The following is a 24,000-nucleotide window of genomic DNA, read 5'->3' as shown; positions in this document are numbered from 1 at the left end:
TGTCAGGATGAAACTGGAGAGGTTAATGATGTCCTCTAACCTGATGAACCAGAGAGATTAATGATGTCCTCTAACCTGTCAGGATGAAACTGGAGATGTGAGCCTCTAACCTTCAATGATGGAGAGAGATTAATGATGCCCTCTAACCTGTCAGGATGAAACTGTGAGATTAATGATGTCCTCTAACCTCAGTCAGGATGAAACTGGAGAGAGATTAATGATGTCCTCTAACCTGTCAGGATGAAACTGGAGAGAGATTGTCCTCTAACCTGTCAGGATGAAACTGGAGAGAGGTTAATGATGTCCTCTAACCTGTCAGATGAAACTGGAGTTAATGATGTCCTCTAACCTGTCAGGATGAAACTGGAGAGAGGTTAATGATGTCCTCTAACCTGTCAGGATGAAACTGGAGAGAGATTAATGATGTCCTCTAACCCAGGATGAAACTGGAGAGAGATTAATGATGTCCTCTAACCTGTCAGGATGAAACTGGAGAGAGGTTAATGATGTCCTCTAACCTGTCAGGATGAAACTGGAGAGAGATTAATGATGTCCTCTAACCTGTCAGGATGAAACTGGAGACCTCTAACCTGTCAGGATGAAACTGGAGAGAGATTAATGATGTCCTCTAACCTGTCAGGATGAAACTGGAGAGAGGTTAATGATGTCCTCTAACCTGTCAGGATGAAACTGGAGAGAGATTAATGTGTGTCAGGATGAAACTGGAGAGAGGTTAATGATGTCCTCTAACCTGTCAGGATGAAACTGGAGAGAGGTTAATGATGTCCTCTAACCTGTCAGGACCCTCTAACCTGTCAGGAGAGAGGTGAAACCTGTCAGGATGAAACTGAGAGTTAATGATGTCCTCTAACCTGTCAGGATGAAACTGGAGAGAGATTAATGATGTCCTCTAACCTGTCAGGATGAAACTGGAGAGAGGTTAATGATGTCCTCTAACCTGTCAGGATGAAACTGGAGAGAGATTAATGATGTCCTCTAACCTGTCAGGATGAAACTGGAGAGAGGTTAATGATGTCCTCTAACCTGTCAGGATGAAACTGGAGAGAGGTTAATGATGTCCTCTAACCTGTCAGGATGAAACTGGAGAGAGGTTAATGATGTCCTCTAACCTGTCAGGATGAAACTGGAGAGAATGATGTCCTCTAACCTGAGGTGAAACCTCTAACCTGTCAGGATGAAACTGGAGAGATTAATGATGTCCTCTAACCTGTCAGGATGAAAACTGGAGAGAGGTTAATGATGTCCTCTAACCTGTCAGGATGAAACTGGAGAGAGATTAACCTGAGGATGAAACTGGAGAGGTTAATGATGTCCTCTAACCTGTCAGGATGAAACTGGAGAGAGATTAATGATGTCCTCTAACCTGTCAGGATGAAACTGGAGAGAGGTTAATGATGTCCTCTAACCTGTCAGGATGAAACTGGAAGTCCTCCTGTGTCCTCTAACCTGTCAGGATGAAACTGGAGAGAGGTTAATGATGTCCTCTAACCTGTCAGGATGAAACTGGAGAGAGGGGTTAATGATGTCCTCTAACCTGTCAGGATGAAACTGGAGAGAGGTTAATGATGTCCTCTAACCTGTCAGGATGAAACTGGAGAGACTCAGTTAATTGTCCTCTAACCTGTCAGGATGAAACTGGAGAGAGTTAATGATGTCCTCTAACCTGTCAGGATGAAACTGGAGAGAAGTTAATGATGTCCTCTAACCTGTCAGGATGAAACTGGAGAGAGATTAATGATGTCCTCTAACCTGTTGAAACTGAGAGAGGTTAATGATGTCCTCTAACCTGTCAGGATGAAACTGGAGAGAGATTAATGATGTCCTCTAACCTGTCAGGATGAAACTGGAGAGAGATTAATGATGTCCTCTAACCTGTCAGGATGAAACTGGAGAGAGATTAATGATGTCCTCTAACCTGTCAGGATGAACCTGGAGAGAGATTAGATGTTAACCTGAGGATGAAACTGGAGAGAGGTTAATGATGTCCTCTAACCTGTCAGGATGAAACTGGAGAGAGATTAATGATGTCCTCTAACCTGTCAGGATGAAACTGGAGAGAGGTTAATGATGTCCTCTAACCTGTCAGGATGAAACTGGAGAGAGGTTAATGATGTCCTCTAACCTGTCAGGATGAAACTGGAGAGAGATTAATGATGTCCTCTAACCTGTCAGGATGAAACTGGAGAGGGTTAATGATGTCCTCTAACCTGTCAGGATGAAACTGGAGAGAGTTAATGATGTCCTCTAACCTGTCAGGATGAAACTGGAGAGAGATTAATGATGTCCTAACCTGTCAGGATGAAACTGGAGAGAGGTTAATGATGTTAACCTGACCTGACCTGTCAGGATGAAACTGGAGAGAGGTTAATGATGTCCTCTAACCTGTCAGGATGAAACTGGAGAGAGGTTAATGATGTCCTCTAACCTGTCAGGACTGGATGAGAGAGAGATTAATGTGAGGATGAAACTGGAGAGAGATTAATGATGTCCTCTAACCTGTCAGGATGAACCTGGAAGTGGTTAATGTGTCCTCTAACCTGTCAGGATGAAACTGGAGAGAGGTTAATGATGTCCTCTAACCTGTCAGGATGAAACTGGAGAGAGGTTAATGATGTCCTCTAACCTGTCAGGATGAACCCTCTGGAGAGTTAATGATGTCCTCTAACCTGTCAGGATGAAACTGGAGAGAGATTAATGATGTCCTCTAACCTGTCAGGATGAAACTGGAGAGAGGTTAATGATGTCCTGTCTCTAACCTGTCAGGATGAAACTGGGAGAGAGATTAATGATGTCCTCTAACCTGTCAGGATGAAACTGGAGAGAGGTTAATGATGTCCTCTAACCTGTCACCTGTCAGGATGAAACTGGAGAGAGGTTAATGATGTCCTCTAACCTGTCAGGATGAAACTGGAGAGAGATTAATGATGTCCTCTAACCTGTCAGGATGAAACTGGAGAGAGATTAATGATGTCCTCTAACCTGTCAGGATGAAACTGGAGAGAGAGGTTAATGATGTCCTGAACCTGTCAGGATGAAACTGGAGAGAGATTAATGATGTCCTCTAACCTGTCAGGATGAAACTGGAGAGAGATTAATGATGTCCTCTAACCTGTCAGGATGAAACTGGAGAGAGATTAATGATGTCCTCTAACCTGTCAGGATGAAACTGGAGAGAGGTTAATGAACCTGTCAGGATGAAACTGGAGAGGATTAATGATGTCCTAACCTGTCAGGATGAAACTGGAGAGAGATTAATGATGTCCTCTAACCTGTCAGGATGAAACTGGAGAGAGGTTAACCTGATGAAACTGGAGAGAGATTAATGATGTCCTCTAACCTGTCAGGATGAAACTGGAGAGAGATTAATGATGTCCTCTAACCTGTCAGGATGAAACTGGAGAGAGGTTAATGATGTCCTCTAACCTGTCAGGATGAAACTGGAGAGAGGTTAATGATGTCCTCTAACCTGTCAGGATGAAACTGGAGAGAGGTTAATGATGTCCTCTAACCTGTCAGGATGAAACTGGAGAGAGATTAATGATGTCCTCTAACCTGTCAGGATGAAACTGGAGAAGAGGTTAATGTGTCCTCTAACCTGTCAGGATGAACTGGAGAGAGATTAATGATGTCCTGAAACTGGAGAGAGGTTAATGATGTCCTCTAACCTGTCAGGGAAACCTGGATGAGAGATTAATGATGTCCTCTAACCTGTCAGGATGAAACTGGAGAGAGATTAATGATGTCCTCTAACCTGTCAGGATGAAACTGGAGAGGGTTAATGATGTCCTCTAACCTGTCAGGATGAAACTGTTAATGATGTCCTCTAACCTGTCAGGATGAAACTGGAGAGAGGTTAATGATGTCCTCTAACCTGTCAGGATGAAACTGGAGAGAGATTAATGATGTCCTCTAACCTGTCAGGATGAAACTGGAGAGAGATGTCCTCTAACCTGTCAGGATGAAACTGGAGAGAGGTTAATGATGTCCTCTAACCTGTCAGGATGAAACTGGAGAGAGATTAGATGTCCCTGTCAGGATGTTAATGATGTCCTCTAACCTGTCAGGATGAAACTGGAGAGAGATTAATGATGTCCTCTAACCTGTCAGGATGAAACTGGGTGTCAGTCTTGACTAGTTAATGATGTCCCTAACCAGGACTGTTAGACTGAAGTGTCAGTCTTGACTAGTTATACCAGGACCGTTAGACTGAAGTGTCCTTGACTTACCAGGACCGTTAGACTGAAGTGTCAGTCTTGACTAGTTTCCCTACCAGGACCGTTAGACTGAAGTGTCAGTCTTGACTAGTTTCCATACCAGGACTGTTAGACTGAAGTGTCAGTCTTGACTACCAGGACCGTTAGACTGAAGTGTCAGTCTTGACTAGTTTCCATACCAGGACTGTTAGACTGAAGTGTCAGTCTTGATTAGTTTCCATACCAGGACTGTTAGACTGAAGTGTCAGTCTTGACTAGTTTCCATACCAGGACTGTTAGACTGAAGTGTCAGTCTTGACTAGTTTCCATACCAGGACTGTTAGACTGAAGTGTCCATCTTGACTAGTTTCCATACCAGGACTGTTAGACTGAAGTGTCAGTCTTGACTAGTTTCCATACCAGGACTGTTAGACTGAAGTGTCCGTCTTGACTAGTTTCCATACCAGGACCGTTAGACTGAAGTGTCAGTCTTGACTAGTTTCCATACCAGGACCGTTAGACTGAAGTGTCAGTCTTGACTAGTTTCCATACCAGGACCGTTAGACTGAAGTGTCAGTCTTGACTAGTTTCCATACCAGGACCGTTAGACTGAAGTGTCCGTCTTGACTAGTTTCCATACCAGGACCGTTAGACTGAAGTGTCAGTCTTGACTAGTTTCCATACCAGGACCGTTAGACTGAAGTGTCCGTCTTGACTAGTTTCCATACCAGGACCGTTAGACTGAAGTGTCCGTCTTGACTAGTTTCCATACCAGGACCGTTAGACTGAAGTGTCCGTCTTGACTAGTTTCCATACCAGGACCGTTAGACTTGCCAGTCTTGACTAGTTTCCAGGACCGTTAGACTGAAGTGTCAGTCTTGACTAGTTTCCATACCAGGACTGTTAGACTGAAGTGTCCGTCTTGACTAGTTTCCATACCAGGACCTTTAGACTGAAGTGTCAGTCTTGACTAGTTTCCATACCAGGACCGTTAGACTGAAGTGTCAGTCTTGACTAGTTTCCATACCAGGACCGTTAGACTGAAGTGTCCGTCTTGACTAGTTTCCATACCAGGACCGTTAGACTGAAGTGTCCGTCTTGACTAGTTTCCCTACCAGGACCGTTAGGCTCTGAAGTGTCAGTCTTGACTAGTTTCCATATCAGGACCGTTAGGCTCTGAAGTGTCAGTCTTGACTAGTTTCCATATCAGGACCGTTAGACTCTGAAATGTCAGAATACAGTATATACAGTGGGGCAAAAAAGTATTTAGTCAGCCACCAATTGTGCAAGTTCTCCCACTTAAAAAGATGAGAGAGGCCTGTAATTTCCATCATAGGTACACTTCAACTATGACAGACAAAATGAGAGAAAAAAAATCAAGAAAATCACATTGTAGGATTTTTTATGAATTTATTTGCAAATTATGGTGGAAAATAAGTATTTGGTCAATAACAAAAGTTTACCTCAATACTTTGTTATATACGCTTTGTTGGTGCTCCCTCTGCTGTTTCCTGAAGTCCACGATCATCTCCTTTGTTTTGTTGACGTTGAGTGAGAGGTTGTTTTCCTGACACATACTCAGAGTGCCCTCACCACTTCCCTATAGGCTGTCTTGTCTTTGTTGGTGATCAAGCCCACTACTGTTGTGTCGTCTGCAAACTTGATGATCGAGTTGGAAGTGTGCATGGCCACGCAGTCATGGGTGAACAGGGAGTACAGGAGGGGGCTGAGCACGCACCCTTGTGGGAAATGGAGATGTTGTTTCCTACCTTCACCACCTGGGGGTTGCCCGTCAGGAAGTCCATGACCAGGGCCTCAAGCTTAATGCTAAACTTGAGGGTACTATGTTGTCTTACATAGGTGTTCCTCTTGTCCAGATGGGATAGGGCAGTGTGCAGTGTGATGGCGATTGCATCGTCTGAGGACCTATTGGGGCGGTATGCAAATTGCAGTGGGTCTAGGGTGATAGGTAAGGTGGAAGTGATATGATCCTTGACTAGTCTCTCAAAACACTTCATGATGACAGAAGTGAGTGCTACGGGGCGATAGTCATTTAGTTCAGTTATCTTTTCCTTCTTGGGTTCAGGAACAAAGGCGGCCCTCTTGAAGCATGTGGGGACAGCAGACTGAGATAGGGAGAAATGTAATATGTCCGTAAACACACCAGCCAGCTGGTCTGCGCATGCTCTAAGGACGCGGCTAGGGATGCTGTCTGGGCCTGCAGCCTTGCGAGGGTTAACCCGTTTGAATGTCTTACTCACGTACGCCACGGAGAAGGAGGTGGGGGGGGTGCAGTCCTTGGTAGCAGGCCGCGTCGGTGGCACTGTATTATCCTCAAAGCGAGCGAAGAAGGTGTTTAGTTTGTCTGGAAGCGTGACGTCGGTGTCCGTGACGTGGCTGGTTTTCTTTTTGTAGTTCTTGATTGCCTGTAGACCCTGCCACATACGTCTCGTGTCTGAATTGCGTCTCCACTTTGTCCCTATACTGACGTTTCACTTGTTTGATTGCCATATTCCTGGTTTTCTTTCCATGGTTAAATGCGGTGGTTCACGTTTTCAGTTTTGTGCTAATGCCGCCATCTACCCACACTTTCTGGTTAGGGTACGTTTTAATAGTAACAGTGGGAGCAACATCTCCTATGCACTTCCTTATTGTCACTGTCTTTGTGCGAGAGCCTCCAACATCATCACAGACTAATGTTAAAACGACTGTAACAGAATCTGTTAGACAGCGACAGCCAAAGGTAGTTCCTTTCACCAGTTGCTGCGTGAGTGCTTGAGCTAATGTCCTGTCATTGTTCCTGTTTTACCCATGTGGTTTTGTACAGGAAGTAATCATGACTTATTGCCAGTTCGTCATTGGTGCGGCTGGCTTCCGGGTTAAGTGGGCATTGTGTCAAGAAGCAGTGCGGTTTGGTCTGGGTTGTGTTTTGGAGGAAGCACAGCTCTCGAACTTCGCCTCTCCCGAGTCCCTACGGGAGTTGCAGCGATGAGACGAGACTGTAACTACCAATTGGAGAAAGGGGGTAAAAAAACACAAAGAAAACTGACCTGGGACCAGTCTACAACTGACCTGGGACCAGGCTTGAGCAGATCTGGGTCCAGGCTACAACAGATCTGGGACCAGTCTACAGCTGACCTGGGACCAGGCTAGAGCAGATCTGGGTCCAGGCTACAACAGATCTGGGACCAGTCTACAACAGACCTTGGACCGGTCTACAGCAGATATGGGACCAGTCTACAACAGATCTGGGACCAGACTAGAACAGACCTGGGACCAGGCTAGAGCAGATCTGGGACCAGGCTACAACAGATCTGGGACCAGTCTAGAGCAGATCTGGGACCAGTCTAGAGTAGATATGGGACCAGGCTACAACAGATCTGGGACCAGTCTAGAGCAGATCTGGGACCAGTCTAGAGCAGATCTGGGACCAGGCTACAACAGATCTGGGACCAGGCTACAACAGATCTGGGACCAGGCTACAACAGATCTGGGACCAGGCTACAACAGATCTGGGACCAGGCTACAACAGATCTGGGACCAGGCTACAACAGATCTGGGACCAGGCTACAACAGATCTGGGACCAGGCTACAACAGATCTGGGACCAGGCTACAACAGATCTGGGACCAGGCTATAACAGATCCTCTGTTAGCTTGGTTTGACCTGAGGCTCCACAGCCTCTCCTCTGTTAGCTTGGTTTGACCTGGGGCTCCAGCCTCTCCTCTGTTAGCTTGGTTTGACCTGGGGCTCCAGCCTCTCCTCTGTTAGCTTGGTTTGACCTGGGGCTCCAGCCTCTCCTCTGTTAGCTTGGTTTGACCTGGGGCTCCAGCCTCTCCTCTGTTAGCTTGGTTTGACCTGGGGCTCCAGCCTCTCCTCTGTTAGCTTGGTTTGACCTGGGGCTCCACAGCCTCTCCTCTGTGAGCTTGGTTTGACCTGGGGCTCCACAGCCTCTCCTCTGTGAGCTTGGTTTGACCTGGGGCTCCACAGCCTCTCCTCTGTTAGCTTGGTTTGCCCTGGGGCTCCACAGCCTCTCCTCTGTTAGCTTGGCTTGCCCTGGGGCTCCACAGCCTCTCCTCTGTTAGCTTGGCTTGCCCTGGGGCTCCACAGCCTCTCCTCTGTTAGCTTGGCTTGCCCTGGGGCTCCACAGCCTCTCCTCTGTTAGCTTGGTTTGCCCTGGGGCTCCACAGCCTCTCCTCTGTTAGCTTGGCTTGCCCTGGGGCTCCACAGCCTCTCCTCTATTAGCTTGGTTTGCCCTGGGGCTCCACAGCCTCTCCTCTGTTAGCTTGGCTTGCCTTGGGACTCCACAGCCTCTCCTCTATTAGCTTGGTTTGCCCTTGGGCACCACAGCCTCTCCTCTATTAGCTTGGTTTGCCCTGGGGCTCCACAGCCTCTCCTCTATTAGCTTGGCTTGCCCTGGGGCTCCACAGCCTCTCCTCTGTGAGCTTGGCTTGCCCTGGGGCTCCACAGCCTCTCCTCTGTGAGCTTGGCTTGCCCTGGGGCTCCACAGCCTCTCCTCTATTAGCTTGGTTTGCCCTGGGGCTCCACAGCCTCTCCTCTATTAGCTTGGTTTGCCCTGGGGCTCCACAGCCTCTCCTCTATTAGCTTGGTTTGCCCTGGGGCTCCACAGCCTCTCCTCTGTTAGCTCGGTTTGCCCTGGGGCTCCACAGCCTCTCCTCTATTAGCTTGGTTTGCCCTGGGACTCCACAGCCTCTCCTCTATTAGCTTGGTTTGACCTGGGGCTCCACAGCCTCTCCTCTGTGAGCTTGGTTTGACCTGGGGCTCCACAGCCTCTCCTCTATTAGCTTGGTTTGCCCTGGGGCTCCACAGCCTCTCCTCTGTTAGCTTGGTTTGCCCTGGGGCTCCACAGCCTCTCCTCTGTTAGCTTGGCTTGCCCTGGGGCTCCACAGCCTCTCCTCTGTTAGCTTGGCTTGCCTGGGGCTCCACAGCCTCTCCTCTGTTAGCTTGGTTTGCCCACTATTGACACATCTCATCATCCAGTGAAATGTTTAAAGTTACCCTCAGGTACATTTCAGTACATTTCATCATTTTGGTGGCAGGCCTTGGTTTACTGTATGTTTCTACTGTTCTGGATGTTGACACGTTTGAAGACTTTGACCAGTAGAATATGAAGAGGTCACTCTGACTTACAGCTTGGCCTCATTGTCCCCAGAGTTTATCCAGGTAACACCTACTCAGCTCTGCCCTCTACTGGCATGGAGGTTAACACACGCAGGCCTGGGAAACTCCAGTCCTGATTGGTGTCACACTTTGTCCCAGCAAACACACCTGACTCCAATAATCAACTCATTCTGATCTTCAGTTTAAAATGTAATTTGTTTAAATCAGTTGTGTTTGCTAGGACCAATCCCCGGGGACTGGATTTGCCCAGGCCTGCGGACTAGAGCGTCATTCCCTGTTATAGCAGTACCTGTCCCAACACACTACATCATCATTCCCTGTTATAGCAGTACCTGTCCCAACACACTAGAGCATCATTCCCTGTTATAGCAGTATCTGTCCCAACACACTACAGCATCATTCCCTGTTATAGCAGTACCTGTCCCAACACACTACAGCATCATTCCCTGTTATAGCAGTATCTGTCCCAACACACTACAGCATCATTCCCTGTTATAGCAGTACCTGTCCCAACACACTACAGCATCATTCCCTGTTATAGCAGTACCTGTCCCAACACACTAGAGCGTCATTCCCTGTTATAGCAGTACCTGTCCCAACACACTACAGCGTCATTCCCTGTTATAGCAGCACCTGTCCAAACACACTACATCATCATTCCCTGTTATAGCAGTATCTGTCCCAACACACTAGAGCGTCATTCCCTGTTATAGCAGTATCTGTCCCAACACACTAGAGCGTCATTCCCTGTTATAGCAGTACCTGTCCCAACACACTAGAGCGTCATTCCCTGTTATAGCAGTACCTGTCCCAACACACTAGAGCGTCATTCCCTGTTATAGCAGTATCTGTCCCAACACACTAGAGCGTCATTCCCTGTTATAGCAGTACCTGTCCCAACACACTAGAGTGTCATTCCCTGTTATAGCAGTATCTGTCCCAACACACTAGAGCATCATTCCCTGTTATAGCAGTATCTGTCCCAACACACTAGACCATCATTCCCTGTTATAGCAGTACCTGTCCCAACACACTAGAGCATCATTCCCTGTTATAGCAGTATCTGTCCCAACACACTACAGCATCATTCCCTGTTATAGCAGTATCTGTCTCAACACACTACAGCATCATTCCCTGTTATAGCAGTACCTGTCCCAACACACTACAGCATCATTCCCTGTTATAGCAGTACCTGTCCCAACACACTACAGCGTCATTCCCTGTTATAGCAGTACCTGTCCCAACACACTACATCATCATTCCCTGTTATAGCAGTACCTGTCCCAACACACTACAGCATCATTCCCTGTTATAGCAGTACCTGTCCCAACACACTACAGCATCATTCCCTGTTATAGCAGTACCTGTCCCAACACACTAGAGCATCATTCCCTGTTATAGCAGTAGCTGTCCCAACACACTAGAGCGTCATTCCCTGTTATAGCAGTACCTGTCCCAACACACTACAGCATCATTCCCTGTTATAGCAGTACCTGTCCCAACACACTACAGCATCATTCCCTGTTATGGAGATAGCATCCATCCATCAGCCTAACCCACTACAGCCCCAAAGCGGTGAGCGCTAAGTAGTGCGCTATATAGGGAATAGGGTGCCATTTCCAATGTAGCCCATGGGTGTATCTATTCCCTATATAGTTCACTACTTTTTGACCAGAGCAATATGGGTCCTGGTCTAATGTAGTGCGCTATATAGGGAATAGGGTGTGATTACAGATGCAGTCCATGTTCCAGAGACATCTAGGCACATCTGTACTCAACCTGAAAGTTGGTGGCCAGCGGGCATCTCATCTGCAGTGCATCTGCTATGCACTGGCCCTGACAGGCTATGAAATATAGCTTCCCAACACACTAGGAGCACAACGCTAGCAGGAGCACAATGCTACCAGGGCACAACGCTATCCAGGAGCACAATGCTACCAGGAGCACAACGCTGACCAGGAGCACAATTCGCTACCAGGAGCACAATCTACCAGGAGCACAACGCTCCTCAGGAGCACAATGCTACCAGGAGCACAACGCTACCAGGAACACGCTCACGCTACCAGGAGCACAACGCTACCAGGAGCACAACGCTACCAAGAACACAACGCTACCAGGAGCACAGCTCTACCAGGAACACAACCCTTTATTTGTCTCTTAATTGATTTATTTAGGCATTTGAAAAGTCAAATGAAAGGGCTATTTCAGTGCCTGGGATTGATCGCTACTGAAAAAATACATTAAAGGGATGAAACTATAGTGCATAATATGATCATTTGTTTTCCATTAAATTAGAGTTTAATCAGAGGCAACACCCTCAGGTGAATACATTTGACATTTGACATTTTGAGTCATTTAGCAGAAGCTCTTATCCAGATACGACCTACCAGTGCATTCATCTTAATATAGCTAGGTGAGAGAACCACATAACACAGCAATTACAAACACAGTCAATAATACATATAATAAACAAGTGATATCACAAGCAAGCAACATTACACAGCAAGGTATATATACAGCAACTATATAACACAGCAATACACAACAAGACATGTCAAAGTACATAAAAATAACCACATCACACAGCAACTACATAACACAGCAACTGATAACACAGCAACTACACAACACAGCAAACATAACATTAGCAATTACAGTAAAAGCATACCAGTTGATATTATCGGGCAACCACATCACACAGTGAACTACATATTACACAGCAACTACATAACACAGCAACTACATAACATTAGCAACTACACAACACAGGGATACATAACACAGGGTGAATTACCCGGGTGATAACCAGCAACTACATACACAGCAACTGTATGCACAGCATGACTAATAAACAGTCAACCACATAAACAGCAACTAAATAACACAGCATTTGAAAATATATATTTCTTTTTTAGCAACACATAACACAGATGCTCATAACACAGTTTTAACTATTCATAATTTTAGTCTTTTTTTTTACCAGATAACACAGCAACCACATAACACAGCAACCACATAACACAGTGGTACAGACATAACACAGAGAACTGGAAACACAGCAACCAATAACACAGCAACTACATAACACAGTGACTACATAACACAGCAATGGTGACCAGCACAGCAATGGGGACTTTACAGCAACTGCTCACATAAAACACAAACTACATAACACACCAACCACATAACACAGCAACTACATAACACCATGGTAGACAAAACAGCAACTATATAACTGCAGCAACTACATAACACAGCAATTGGAGGCTACACAGCAACCACATGTCACAGCAACTCACAATTGGTAGCAACCACATTTTACACAGGGTACATAACACCATCGTTGTACAAGGATGCTTTGTTGCACATAACACAGCAACTGCTCATAACACAGCAACTATCATAACACAGCTGCTATATAACACAGGTCTAATGGAGATAGCATTCCACAGCAACCCATACAGCACGGTGAGCAAGTATTTGTATAGGGTGCAACCATCTATTCCCTATAAGTCACAGCAACTACATAACCAGCAACTACATAACACCATCGGGTAGTGCATAACACAGTCAACTACATAACACAGCAACTACACAATTTAAGCAACCAATTGGTGGCCACACAGCAACTACATAACACCTGGAGGTACATAACACAGCAAACTACATAACACAGCAACTACATAACACAGCAACTAGGAGCACAACACAGCAACCACATAGAGAAGCACAGCAACTACACAACACAGCAACCACATAACACAGCAACTACATAACACCATTTGACCACATAACTCTACAGCAACTACATAAGGCAGCAACTACATAACACAGCAACTACATAACACAGCAACTACACAACACAGCAACCACAACACAGCAACCACATAACACAGCTGCCACAGTAATGTTTCAACTTAACACCATCGTGTTACAGACACAGCAACTACATAACACAGCAACTACATAACACACAACTACATGACCAGCTAGTACATAACACAGGATTACATAACACAGCAACCACATAACACAGCAACTACATCTGTTTGTTGAGCAACTACAGGAGAACACAGCAACCACATAACATGATAGAGCAACTACATAAAACAGCAACTACATAACACAGCAACTACATAACACAGCAATGGTACATAACACCATCGTAGTACATAACACAGCAACTACACAACACAGCAACCACATGTGAACAGAAATAAAAATAATGGGGATGGCTAGTAACACAGCAACTACATAACACAGCAACTACACAACACAGCAAAGACATAACAGCATGCAACTACATATTTGTAGGGTTCAGATTTTAGTACATAGACACAGCTGAATGGATTTGGGATAACACAGGGGACTACATAACACAGCAACTACATAACACAGGTGCAGTGCTAGCTTGACAGGGGGAGATGGACAGGGACTCTGTTGTTTCAGAGATTTTTGAGTTCTTCAGGGGAGATGGACAGGGACTCAATTATGATGGTTTCGGGGGTGGACAGTGTTTCCTATCTGTGCAGTGTTAGCTGGGAGATGCTTCAGGGCCAATTCTTATTCACTTTACTCTGTTGAACATTTTGAGTTAGTGGGGAGATGAACAGGGACTCTGTTGTATTTAGCTTCTGGGATTGAGATGGACAAAACACTCTGTTGTCAAACTTGATAGGGGGAGATGGACAGGGATCTGTTGTCATAGTTTCAGCAATTATAGATGGACAGGGACTCTGTTGTCATTTTGGACAGGGACTCTGTTGTCATAGCTTCAGGGGGTGGACCGGAGGGACTCTGTTGTCATAGCTTCAGGGGGTGGACAGGGACTCTGTTGTCATCTTCAGGGGAGATGGACAGGGACTCTGTTGTCATAGCTTCAGGGGAATTATGTTTAGGGACTCTGTTGTCATAGCATCCTCAGAGGGGAGATGGACAGGGACTCTGTTTCATTTTGAGTTCAGAGGGGAGATGGACAGGGACTCTGTTGCATTCTTCAGGGGCCAGAGCGATGGACAGGGACTCTGTTGTCATAGCTTCAGGAAGTAGGGAACCACATGGACAGGGACTCATAACACAGCTTCAGGGGAGATGGACAGGGACTCTGTTGTCATAGCTTCACAGGGGTGGACAGGGACTCTGTTGTCATAGCTTCAGGGGGAGATGGACAGGGACTCTGTTGTCATAGCTTCAGGGGGAGATGGACAGGGACTCTGTTGTCATAGCTTCAGGGGGAGATGGACAGGGACTCTGTTGTCATAGCTTCAGGGGGGAGATGGACAGGGACTCTGTTGTCAAATCAAAACAAACACAAATCAAATCAAATTTATTTATATAGCCATACATCAGCTGATATCTCAAAGTGCTGTACAGAAACCCAGCCTAAAACCCCAAACAGCAAACAATGCAGGTGTAAATGCACGGTGGCTAGGAAAAACTCCCTAGAAAGGCAAAACCTAGGAAGAAACCTAGAGAGGAACACAGCTATGTGGGGTAACACAGCAATTCTGGCTGTGCAGCAGACTTATAACAGCAACTATGACCAAGATGTTCAAATGTTCATAAATGACCAGCAACTGGTAACAAGCAACTACATAACACAGCAGAACAGTTGCAAACTATATAAGCAGCAACTACATAACAGGTGGAACTACATCAACACAGCAAGGAGCCTTCATGTCAGGTAGTCCTGGGGCACAACCACCTAAAATACAAACTACATTGACAACTGGAGCAGGAACACAGCATGGCCAGGTGGACTACATGGGGACATAACAAGGAGTCAACTCATGTCAGGTAGTACCTGGGACATGGTACATAACACAGCAACTACATCCTCCTAGAGAGAAAAGAAAGAGAACTACATAACAGAGAACTACATAACACAGCAACTTAGACACAGCAGGACACCAGAATACATAACACAGCAACTACATAACACAGCATATAACAAACTGACCCTAACCCCTACATAACACAGACACATAAACTACTGCACAGCATAAATACTGGAGGCTGAGACACAGGGGTCAGGATACACAGCAACTACATGGCACAGCAACTACATAACACAGCAACCACATACACAGCAACCAAACACAGCAACTACATAACCCCTACCCACTTTGCCAATAACACAGCACATCCCCATAACACAGCAACACATAACACAGCATATCTTAACACACCACCAACTACCATCCTGAGACAAACACAGCAACCACATATAGCCCACAAACACAGCAACTCATAACACAGCAACTACACACAGCAACTACACAACACAGCAACTACACAGACAGCAACCGACATAACACAGCAACTAATCAACCCACCAGCAACTACATAACACAGCAACCCATAACACAGCAACTACACAACACAGCAACCCCACATAACACAGCAACTCAGCCCCATAACAGGGTTACATAACACAGCAACTACCCAGCAACTACAAAGAGGGAAACCACAGCAACAGGCAGAAGACAGCAACTACATAACTCAGAGCCATTCACAGCAACTACATAACCAGCAACTACATGGGCACAGCACTACACTAACACAGCAACTACACCCACAGCAACTACATAACACAGCAACATAACACAGCAACTATATAACAGGTACATAACACAGCAACTTAACACAGCAACTGACATGGGTATCAACCGTTAACACAGCAACTACTCTAACACAGCAACCCTGCCTCAGCAGCTGTATGCACAGCAACTACATAACACAGCACAATAACACAGCAACCACATAACACAGCAGCTACGTGTAGGTAACTGCAGACCAAATCACAGGGTACTAGGAGCAAGCCCTTCATGGAGGGGGAGATGGACAGGGACTCTGTTGTAGGTTAGATGGACAGGGACTCTGTTGTCAAGCTTCAGGGGGAAATGGACAGGGACTCTGTTGTCATAGCTTCAGGGGGAGATGGACAGGGACTCTGTTGTCATAGCTTCAGGGGGGGAGATGGACAGGGACTCTGTTGTCATAGCTTCAGGGGAGATGGACAGGGACTCTGTTGTCATAGCTTCAGGGGGGAGATGGACAGGGACTCTGTTGTCACTCTGTTGTCATAGCTTCAGGGGGAGATGGACAGGGACTCTGTTGTCATAGCTTCAGGGGGAGATGGACAGGGACTCTGTTGTCATAGCTTCAGGGGGAGATGGACAGGGACTCTGTTGTCATAGCTTCAGGGGGGAGATGGACAGGGACTCTGTTGTCATAGCTTCAGGGGGAGATGGACAGGGACTCTGTTGTCATAGCTTCAGGGGGGGAGATGGACAGGGACTCTGTTGTCATAGCTTCAGGGGGGGAGATGGACAGGGACTCTGTTGTCATAGCTTCAGAGGGGGAGATGGACAGGGACTCTGTTGTCATAGCTTCAGGGGGGGAGATGGACAGGGACTCTGTTGTCATAGCTTCAGGGGGGGAGATGGACAGGGACTCTGTTGTCATAGCTTCAGGGGGAGATGGACAGGGACTCTGTTGTCATAGCTTCAGGGGGGAGATGGACAGGGACTCTGTTGTCATAGCTTCAGGGGGGGAGATGGACAGGGACTCTGTTGTCATAGCTTCAGGGGGAGATGGACAGGGACTCTGTTGTCATAGCTTCAGGGGGAGATGGACAGGGACTCTGATGTCATAGCTTCAGGGGGAGGAGATGGACAGGGACTCTGTTGTCATAGCTTCAGGGGGAGATGGACAGGGACTCTGTTGTCATAGCTTCAGGGGGAGGAGATGGACAGGGACTCTGTTGTCATAGCTTCAGGGGGAGGAGATGGACAGGGACTCTGTTGTCATAGCTTCAGGGAGAAGCTCATTCCACCATCGGAGGACCAGGACCGAGAAGGGCTGGTGTTGAATAACAGCATGTATTTTGATTAATGATGATTTAAAACATTTTTCCCCCATTGTTTTATGATTCTATGCACAGACGTCTGTGCCAGAAGGTTTTCTGCTGTGCATATTTACTGGTTGAATTGAATATTTATGGTAATTTCGTATTACCATAGTATATCACTCCAGCAATGAATGGAATCTTTCCTCTGGTGATCCCTTAAAGCTCAGGACCTGTATTCAGAAATCTCAGAGTGCTGATCTCGGATCAGTTTCTTTTAGCTCATAAAGAAGGGTGCAGCTGAACCTGAACCAGAACTCTTATTCTGAGATCTTTGCTGAATCAAATCTAGTTTATTGGTCACACGGCCAGGTTTTTACAGCAGGTGTAATAGAGACAGTGTACTGCTTTACCTGCCACTGTTCCTCAACCATACAGAATAATGTCAAATAGAAAAGTTCATCCATAGAGAATCAGTAGATGAATAATTAAGAGGTAAAGAGCACAACAATTGGACCCAATATGGGCCCAGGACCATAGTTTGAGAGCTGTCTATAACGTGGTTCTCCCGTGGGCAGAGTCTGCATGTTGACAGAGGGAATCTTCCAGGACTGAGTGTGATGCGTGAGAGCTGAGCAGCGTTAGTTCTGGGGGTTTTTTTGGGGGGGGGGGGTGGTTTTCTTTCATCACTGGTTATTTGGCCGTATCAGAAACTGGGAGAAGACGGTGCTTAAAACTTCTTCGCCTCGTGTTTGCTGCGTGTCCCCACGCGGATCGGAAGTGGCCGGAAGTGTGGGTAGAGACTTTGTTTTTTTTCCGGAACTCTCCATTTCTAACACGTACAGTATGAACACAGAAGTTAATCGTGCAGCTGATCAAATTACTTCTGGTTTTACGTCAACAGAGATAGTACAGAGATAATACAGAGATAGTACAGAGATAGTACAGAGATAGTACAGAGATAGTACAGAGATAGTACAGAGATAGTGCAGAGATAGTGCAGAGATAGTACAGAGATAGTACAGAGATAGTACAGAGATAGTGCAGAGATAGTACAGGGATAGTACAGGGATAGTACAGGGATAATACATTGATGTATGTAACCATGGTATTTTCTAGTGTGTTAAGGTATGTAACCATGGTATTTTCTAGTGTGTTAAGGTATGTAACCATGGTATTTTCTAGTGTGTTAAGGTATGTAACCATGGTATTTTCTAGTGTGTTAAGGTATGTAACCATGGTATTTTCTAGTGTGTTAAGGTATGTAACCATGGTATTTTCTAGTGTGTTAAGGTATGTAACCATGGTATTTTCTAGTGTGTTAAGGTATGTAACCATGGTATTTTCCTGTGTTAGCCTTGCAGGTTACGTGGAAGCCCTGGCCTGTCGTTGTGGGTTGGTGGGCCCTGATCTGAACCCCAAACAGGCTGACATGTGGCAGACCAGAGTTAGCACCCACAGTGTGAGTCTCTGTCGTATCTCTGAGAGGACGTATACACGGTCTCTGTCTCTGTCTCTCTGTCTCTCTCTGTCTCTCTCTCTCTCTCTCTCTCTCTCTCTCTCTCTCTCTCTCTCTCTCTCTCTCTCTCTCTCTCTCTCTCTCTCTCCTCTCTCTCTCTCCTCTCTCCCTCCCCCCTCTGTCCCTGTCCCTGTCTCTCTCTCTCACTCTCTCTCTCTCTGTCCCTGTCTCTCTGTCCCTGTCTCTCTGTCCCTGTCCCTGTCTCTCTGTCCCTGTCCATGTCTCTCTCTCTCTCTCTCTCTCTCTGTCAGTCCTCTCTGTGTTGCTTACTTAGTGGATCTGGTTGAATAGAGCACTAAATCAGTCAAAATATGTCCTACAGAATATGTCCTACAGAATATGCTTTTGGTTGTGCAGCCATTTCACTGAAGACAGTATTTTTTTGTGAATCTAGCAGTCAGGCTAATAAAAAATAAACATTCATTCACAGAGTTTATTGGCCAAGAGTTGTGTGTAGGTTACGTACTGGTAGCTGGTATAGTATTAGTATTAGTGTTAGTATTAGTATAGTATTAGTATTAGTATAGTATTAGTGTTTGTATTAGTGTTAGTATTCGTATTAGTGTTGGTATTAGTATTAGTGTTAGTATTAGTATTAGCATTAGTATTAGTATTAGTATAAGTATAGTGTTAGTATCAGTGTTAGTATCAGTGTTAGTATTAGTATTAGTGCTAGTATTAGTATTAGTGTTAGTATTGGTGTTAGTATTAGTATAGTATTAGTGTTAGTATTAGTGTTAGTATTAGTATTAGTGCTAGTATTGGTGTTAGTATTAGTATAGTATTAGTATTAGTGTTAGTATTAGTATAGTGCTAGTATTAGTATTAGTGTTAGTATTAGTATTAGTATAGTATTAGTATTAGTATAGTATTAGTATAGTATTAGTGTTAGTATTGTATTAGTATTAGTGTTAGTATTAGTAGTAGTACTAGTATAGTATTAGTATTAGTATTAGTATTAGTATAAGTATAGTGTTAGTATCAGTGTTAGTATCAGTGTTAGTATTAGTATTAGTGCTAGTATTAGTATTAGTGTTAGTATTGGTGTTAGTATTAGTGTTAGTATTAGTGTTAGTATTCGTATAGTATTAGTATTAGTGCTAGTATTAGTATATTATTAGTGTTAGTATTAGTGTTAGTATTATTATTAGTGTTAGTATAGGTGTTAGTATTAGTATAGTATTAGTATTAGTGTTAGTATTAGTATAGTAGCACTAGTGTTAGTATTAGTATAGTATTAGTATTGTATTAGTATTAGTATTAGTATTAGTATTAGTACTAGTATAGTATTAGTGTTAGTATTAGTATTAGTATAGTATTAGTATAGTATTAGTATAGTATTAGTATTAGTATAGTATTAGTGTTAGTATTAGTATTAGTATTAGTATTAGTATTAGTATTAGTATTAGTATTAGTATTAGTATAGTATTAGTATTAGTATTAGTATTAGTATTAGTATTAGTATTAGTATTAGTATAGTATTAGTATTAGTATAGTATTAGTATTAGTATAGTAGTATTAGTATTAGTATAGTATTAGTATTAGTGTTAGTATTAGTATTAGTATAGTATTAGTATTAGTATTAGTATTAGTATTAGTATTAGTATAGTATTAGTGTTAGTATTAGTATTAGTACTAGGCATCAGAGTAGTAATGGAACGTTGTTTCTTGTTTTGTTTTGTCTTCAGGGTAAAGCCATCGGAGTTGCCATCGGCTGCATCTTAGGGATGTTCCCGCTACTCTTCTTCAAAGATGAGACGAAGAAGAAAGCAGTGGAAAGGGAGGGTAAAGATGGATCACTGACCTCCATCTCCACTGACAGCAGCAGCAGCAATTGAGACAACTTGACAGAAAGACTTACCTTCTCGGGAAGAGAGAGAGAGAGAACTGGACTACCGCTACTTCACAACCTAACTACTGCATAATGAATAACCTCAATCAAGCGTGACTACTGATCAAGTCAATGTCTTAAATAGTTCCGACTGCAACGTTCAAAAAGCAGTATGAAGAAAAACAACAACGATGATAAATACAAGTGGACCACTCTTCCAACCACGTTTTCTGCTGCTTCTTTGGGTTTTGGTTTTGTTTTTGTTTTATGAGTTGGTGCAACTTTTCCTTTTTAGAGTTTAGTGTAACTTAGTCCTAATCAGTTAGAGGTGGCCAGGATGGATTTCTGGTGGACTACACTCAATTCAGTTCAATTGAACTTTAATATCTCTCAACGGGGGGAATATTCCTGCAACATCTGGTGTAAGTAATCAACATGCTGTGTGGCTGTTGTCTCTTTAGATTAAAGGACCGTGTGAGGAGAGGACAAGGCCAGCTGCTACAGCTAGATAACACATTTACAGAAACTATTCAGTCTTCAGTTAGTGGACTGAGGTTGGACCTTTCCTACTGGATTTCATTGGGGCGGCAGGTAGCCTAGTGGTTAGAGTGTAGAGGCGGCAGGTAGTCTAGTGGTTAGAGTGTAGGGGCGGCAGGTAGTCTAGTGGTTAGAGTGTAGAGGCGGCAGGTAGTCTAGTGGTTAGAGTGTAGGGACGGCAGGTACTCTAGTGGTTAGAGTGTAGGACTAGTAACTGAAAGGTTGCTAGATCGAATCCCCCGAGCTGACAAGGTAAAAATCTGTCTTTCTGCCCCTGAACAAGGCAGTTCAACCCCACTGTTCCTAGGCCATCATTGAAAATAAGAATTTGTTCTTAACTGCCTTGCCTAGTAAAATAAAAAATAAATGCAATTCCACCTGATTTTCCACGAGCGCTGCACTACAGAGCTGAAATATGACACGCTTCTTCTAGCAGCTACTTCTAACGCTGACTTCAAGTCACCCACAAATCATTCTGTGGTGTTTGAGAGTATCCATCTCTTTGTTTTGGAGGATTTGGTGTTTGAGAGTATCCATCTCTTTGTTTTGGAGGATTTGGTGTTTGAGAGTATCCATCTCTTTGTTTTGGAGGATTTAGTGTTTGAGAGTATCCATCTCTTTGTTTTGGAGGATTTAGTGTTTGAGAGTATCCATCTCTTTGTTTTGGAGGATTTAGTGTTTGAGAGTATCCATCTCTTTGTTTTGGAGGATTTAGTGTTTGAGAGTATCCATCTCTTTGTTTTGGAGGATTTAGTGTTTGAGAGTATCCATCTCTTTGTTTTGGAGGATTTAGTGTTTGAGACTATCCATCTCTTTGTTATGGAGGATTTGGTGTTTGAGAGTATCCATCTCTTTGTTTTGGAGGATTTGGTGTTTGAGAGTATCCATCTCTTTGTTTTGGAGGATGTGGTGTTTGAGAGTATCCATCTCTTTGTTTTGGAGGATTTAGTGTTTGAGAGTATCCATCTCTTTGTTTTGGAGGATTTTTGGAGAGTTTGAGAGTATCCATCTCTTTGTTTGAGAGTATCCATCTCTTTGTTTTGGAGGATTTAGTGTTTGAGAGTATCCATCTCTTTGTTTTGGAGGATTTGGTGTTTGAGAGTATCCATCTCTTTGTTTTGGAGGATTTAGTGTTTGAGAGTATCCATCTCTTTGTTTTGGAGGATTTGGTGTTTGAGAGTATCCATCTCTTTGTTTTGGAGGATTTGGTGTTTGAGAGTATCCATCTCTTTGTTTTGGAGGATTTAGTGTTTGAGAGTATCCATCTCTTTGTTTTGAAGATTTGGTGTTTGAGAGTATCCATCTCTTTGTTTTGGAGGATTTGGTGTTTGAGAGTATCCATCTCTTTGTTTTGGAGGATTTGGTGTTTGAGAGTATCCATCTCTTTGTTTTGGAGGATTTGGTGTTTGAGAGTATCCATCTCTTTGTTTTGGAGGATTTAGTGTTTGAGAGTATCCATCTCTTTGTTTTGGAGGATTTGGTGTTTGAGAGTATCCATCTCTTTGTTTTGGAGGATGTGGTGTTTGAGTTTCTCTTTGTTGAGGTGTTTGAGTATCCATCTCTTTGTTTTGGAGCCTGTGTTTGAATCCATCTCTTTGTTTTGGATTTGTTTACTTATCCATCTTTTAGATGTTTTGGGACAGTGTACCCTTTGTTTTGGAGAGACCCATCTCTTTGTTTTGGAGGGGTGTTTGAGAGTATCATCTCTTTGTTTTGGAGGATTTAGATTTGAGAAGGATGGTCCCATTTTGAGACTTGGTGTTTGTATGGATACTTTGTTTTGGAGGATTTGGTGTTTGACAACCAGGTGAGGGTTTGAGTTCCATCTCTTTGTTTTGAAGACCTAGACAACCAGGTTTTGAGGAGGGTGTTTGAACTAATCCACTCTTTGTTTTGGAGGATTTAATCAAGTACAAACTTTGTTTTGAGCAAAAACCCGAGAGATCCATCTCTTTGTTTTAGACATTAATGGAACGAGTCTGATACCTGTGGTAAAGGTGGACAGCTTTATTGAGTGCTGGGCATATAATCCTACCACCAGAGGGCGTTGTGGAGACAACTCACCCCAAGCATGACTGTCTGTGTGCATTATCCACATGAGTTGGCTATTGGTTGTGGAAACTCTCATCTTAACATGCATACATACGCCTGTAGTCTAGGCTCTTATCTGGATATTGATCAGTATATGGAAAGCAAGCCTACTCACAGCCTCTAGAACTCTGTTCAGTAGCAGTACAGTCCCAGTAACCTCCACTACAGTCCCAGTAACCTCCACTACAGTCCTAGTAACCTCCACTACAGTCCCAGTAACCTCCACTACAGTGTTTGAGTAACCATCCACTTTGTCCCAGTAACCTCTCTTTGTTTTGGACAGTCCCAGTAACCTCCACTAACAGTACAGTCCCAGTAACCTCCACTACAGTCCCAGTAACCTCCACTACAGTCCCAGTAACCTCCACTACAGTCCCAGTAACCTCCACTACAGTCCCAGTAACCTCCACTAACAGTACAGTCCCAGTAACCTCCACTACAGTCCCAGTAATGTCCACTACAGTCCCAGTAACCTCCACTACAGTTCCAGTAACCTCCACTACAGTCCCAGTAACCTCCACTACAGTCCCAGTAACCTCCACTACAGTCCCAGTAACCTCCACTACAGTCCCAGTAACCTCCACTACAGTCCCAGTAACCTCCACTAACAGTACAGTCCCAGTAACCTCCACTAACAGTACAGTCCCAGTAACCTCCACTAACAGTACAGTCCCAGTAACCTCCACTACAGTCCCAGTAACCTCCACTACAGTCCCAGTAATCTCCACTAACAGTACAGTCCCAGTAACCTCCACTACAGTCCCAGTAACCTCCACTAACAGTACAGTCCCAGTAACCTCCACTAACAGTACAGTCCC

The 24,000-nt window shown here is 44.4% G+C and overlaps 2 protein-coding genes across 2 annotated transcripts in view; one reads left to right on the top strand and one right to left on the bottom strand.

Annotated features, from left to right (window-relative positions):
- LOC127926159 (transmembrane protein 65-like) overlaps positions 1–20,950 on the top strand; it is a 90,838-nt gene extending 69,888 nt beyond the window's left edge. The window contains exons 7-8 of the mRNA XM_052511636.1: positions 18,561–18,666; positions 20,412–20,950. Coding sequence (XP_052367596.1) covers positions 18,561–18,666; positions 20,412–20,561 — 256 coding nt within the window. The 3' untranslated portion in view covers positions 20,562–20,950. The remainder of the gene's footprint in view (positions 1–18,560; positions 18,667–20,411) is intronic.
- Positions 20,951–23,274: 2,324 nt separating this feature from the next.
- The window catches only part of LOC127926161 (loricrin-like), a 4,431-nt gene continuing 3,705 nt past the window's right edge, over positions 23,275–24,000 (bottom strand). The window contains exons 5-6 of the mRNA XM_052511637.1: positions 23,476–24,000; positions 23,275–23,360 (exon numbers count right to left, since the gene is read on the bottom strand). The exon at positions 23,476–24,000 is cut by the window's right edge and continues 96 nt beyond it. Of these exons, the coding sequence (XP_052367597.1) occupies positions 23,290–23,360; positions 23,476–24,000 (596 nt within the window). The 3' untranslated portion in view covers positions 23,275–23,289. The remainder of the gene's footprint in view (positions 23,361–23,475) is intronic.

The sequence above is a fragment of the Oncorhynchus keta genome, unplaced genomic scaffold, assembly GCF_023373465.1.
Source record: "Oncorhynchus keta strain PuntledgeMale-10-30-2019 unplaced genomic scaffold, Oket_V2 Un_contig_7036_pilon_pilon, whole genome shotgun sequence".
Lineage (NCBI taxonomy): Eukaryota > Metazoa > Chordata > Actinopteri > Salmoniformes > Salmonidae > Oncorhynchus > Oncorhynchus keta.
Note: the sequence above shows the minus strand (reverse complement) of the source record. Positions and strands in the feature narration are given on the sequence as shown.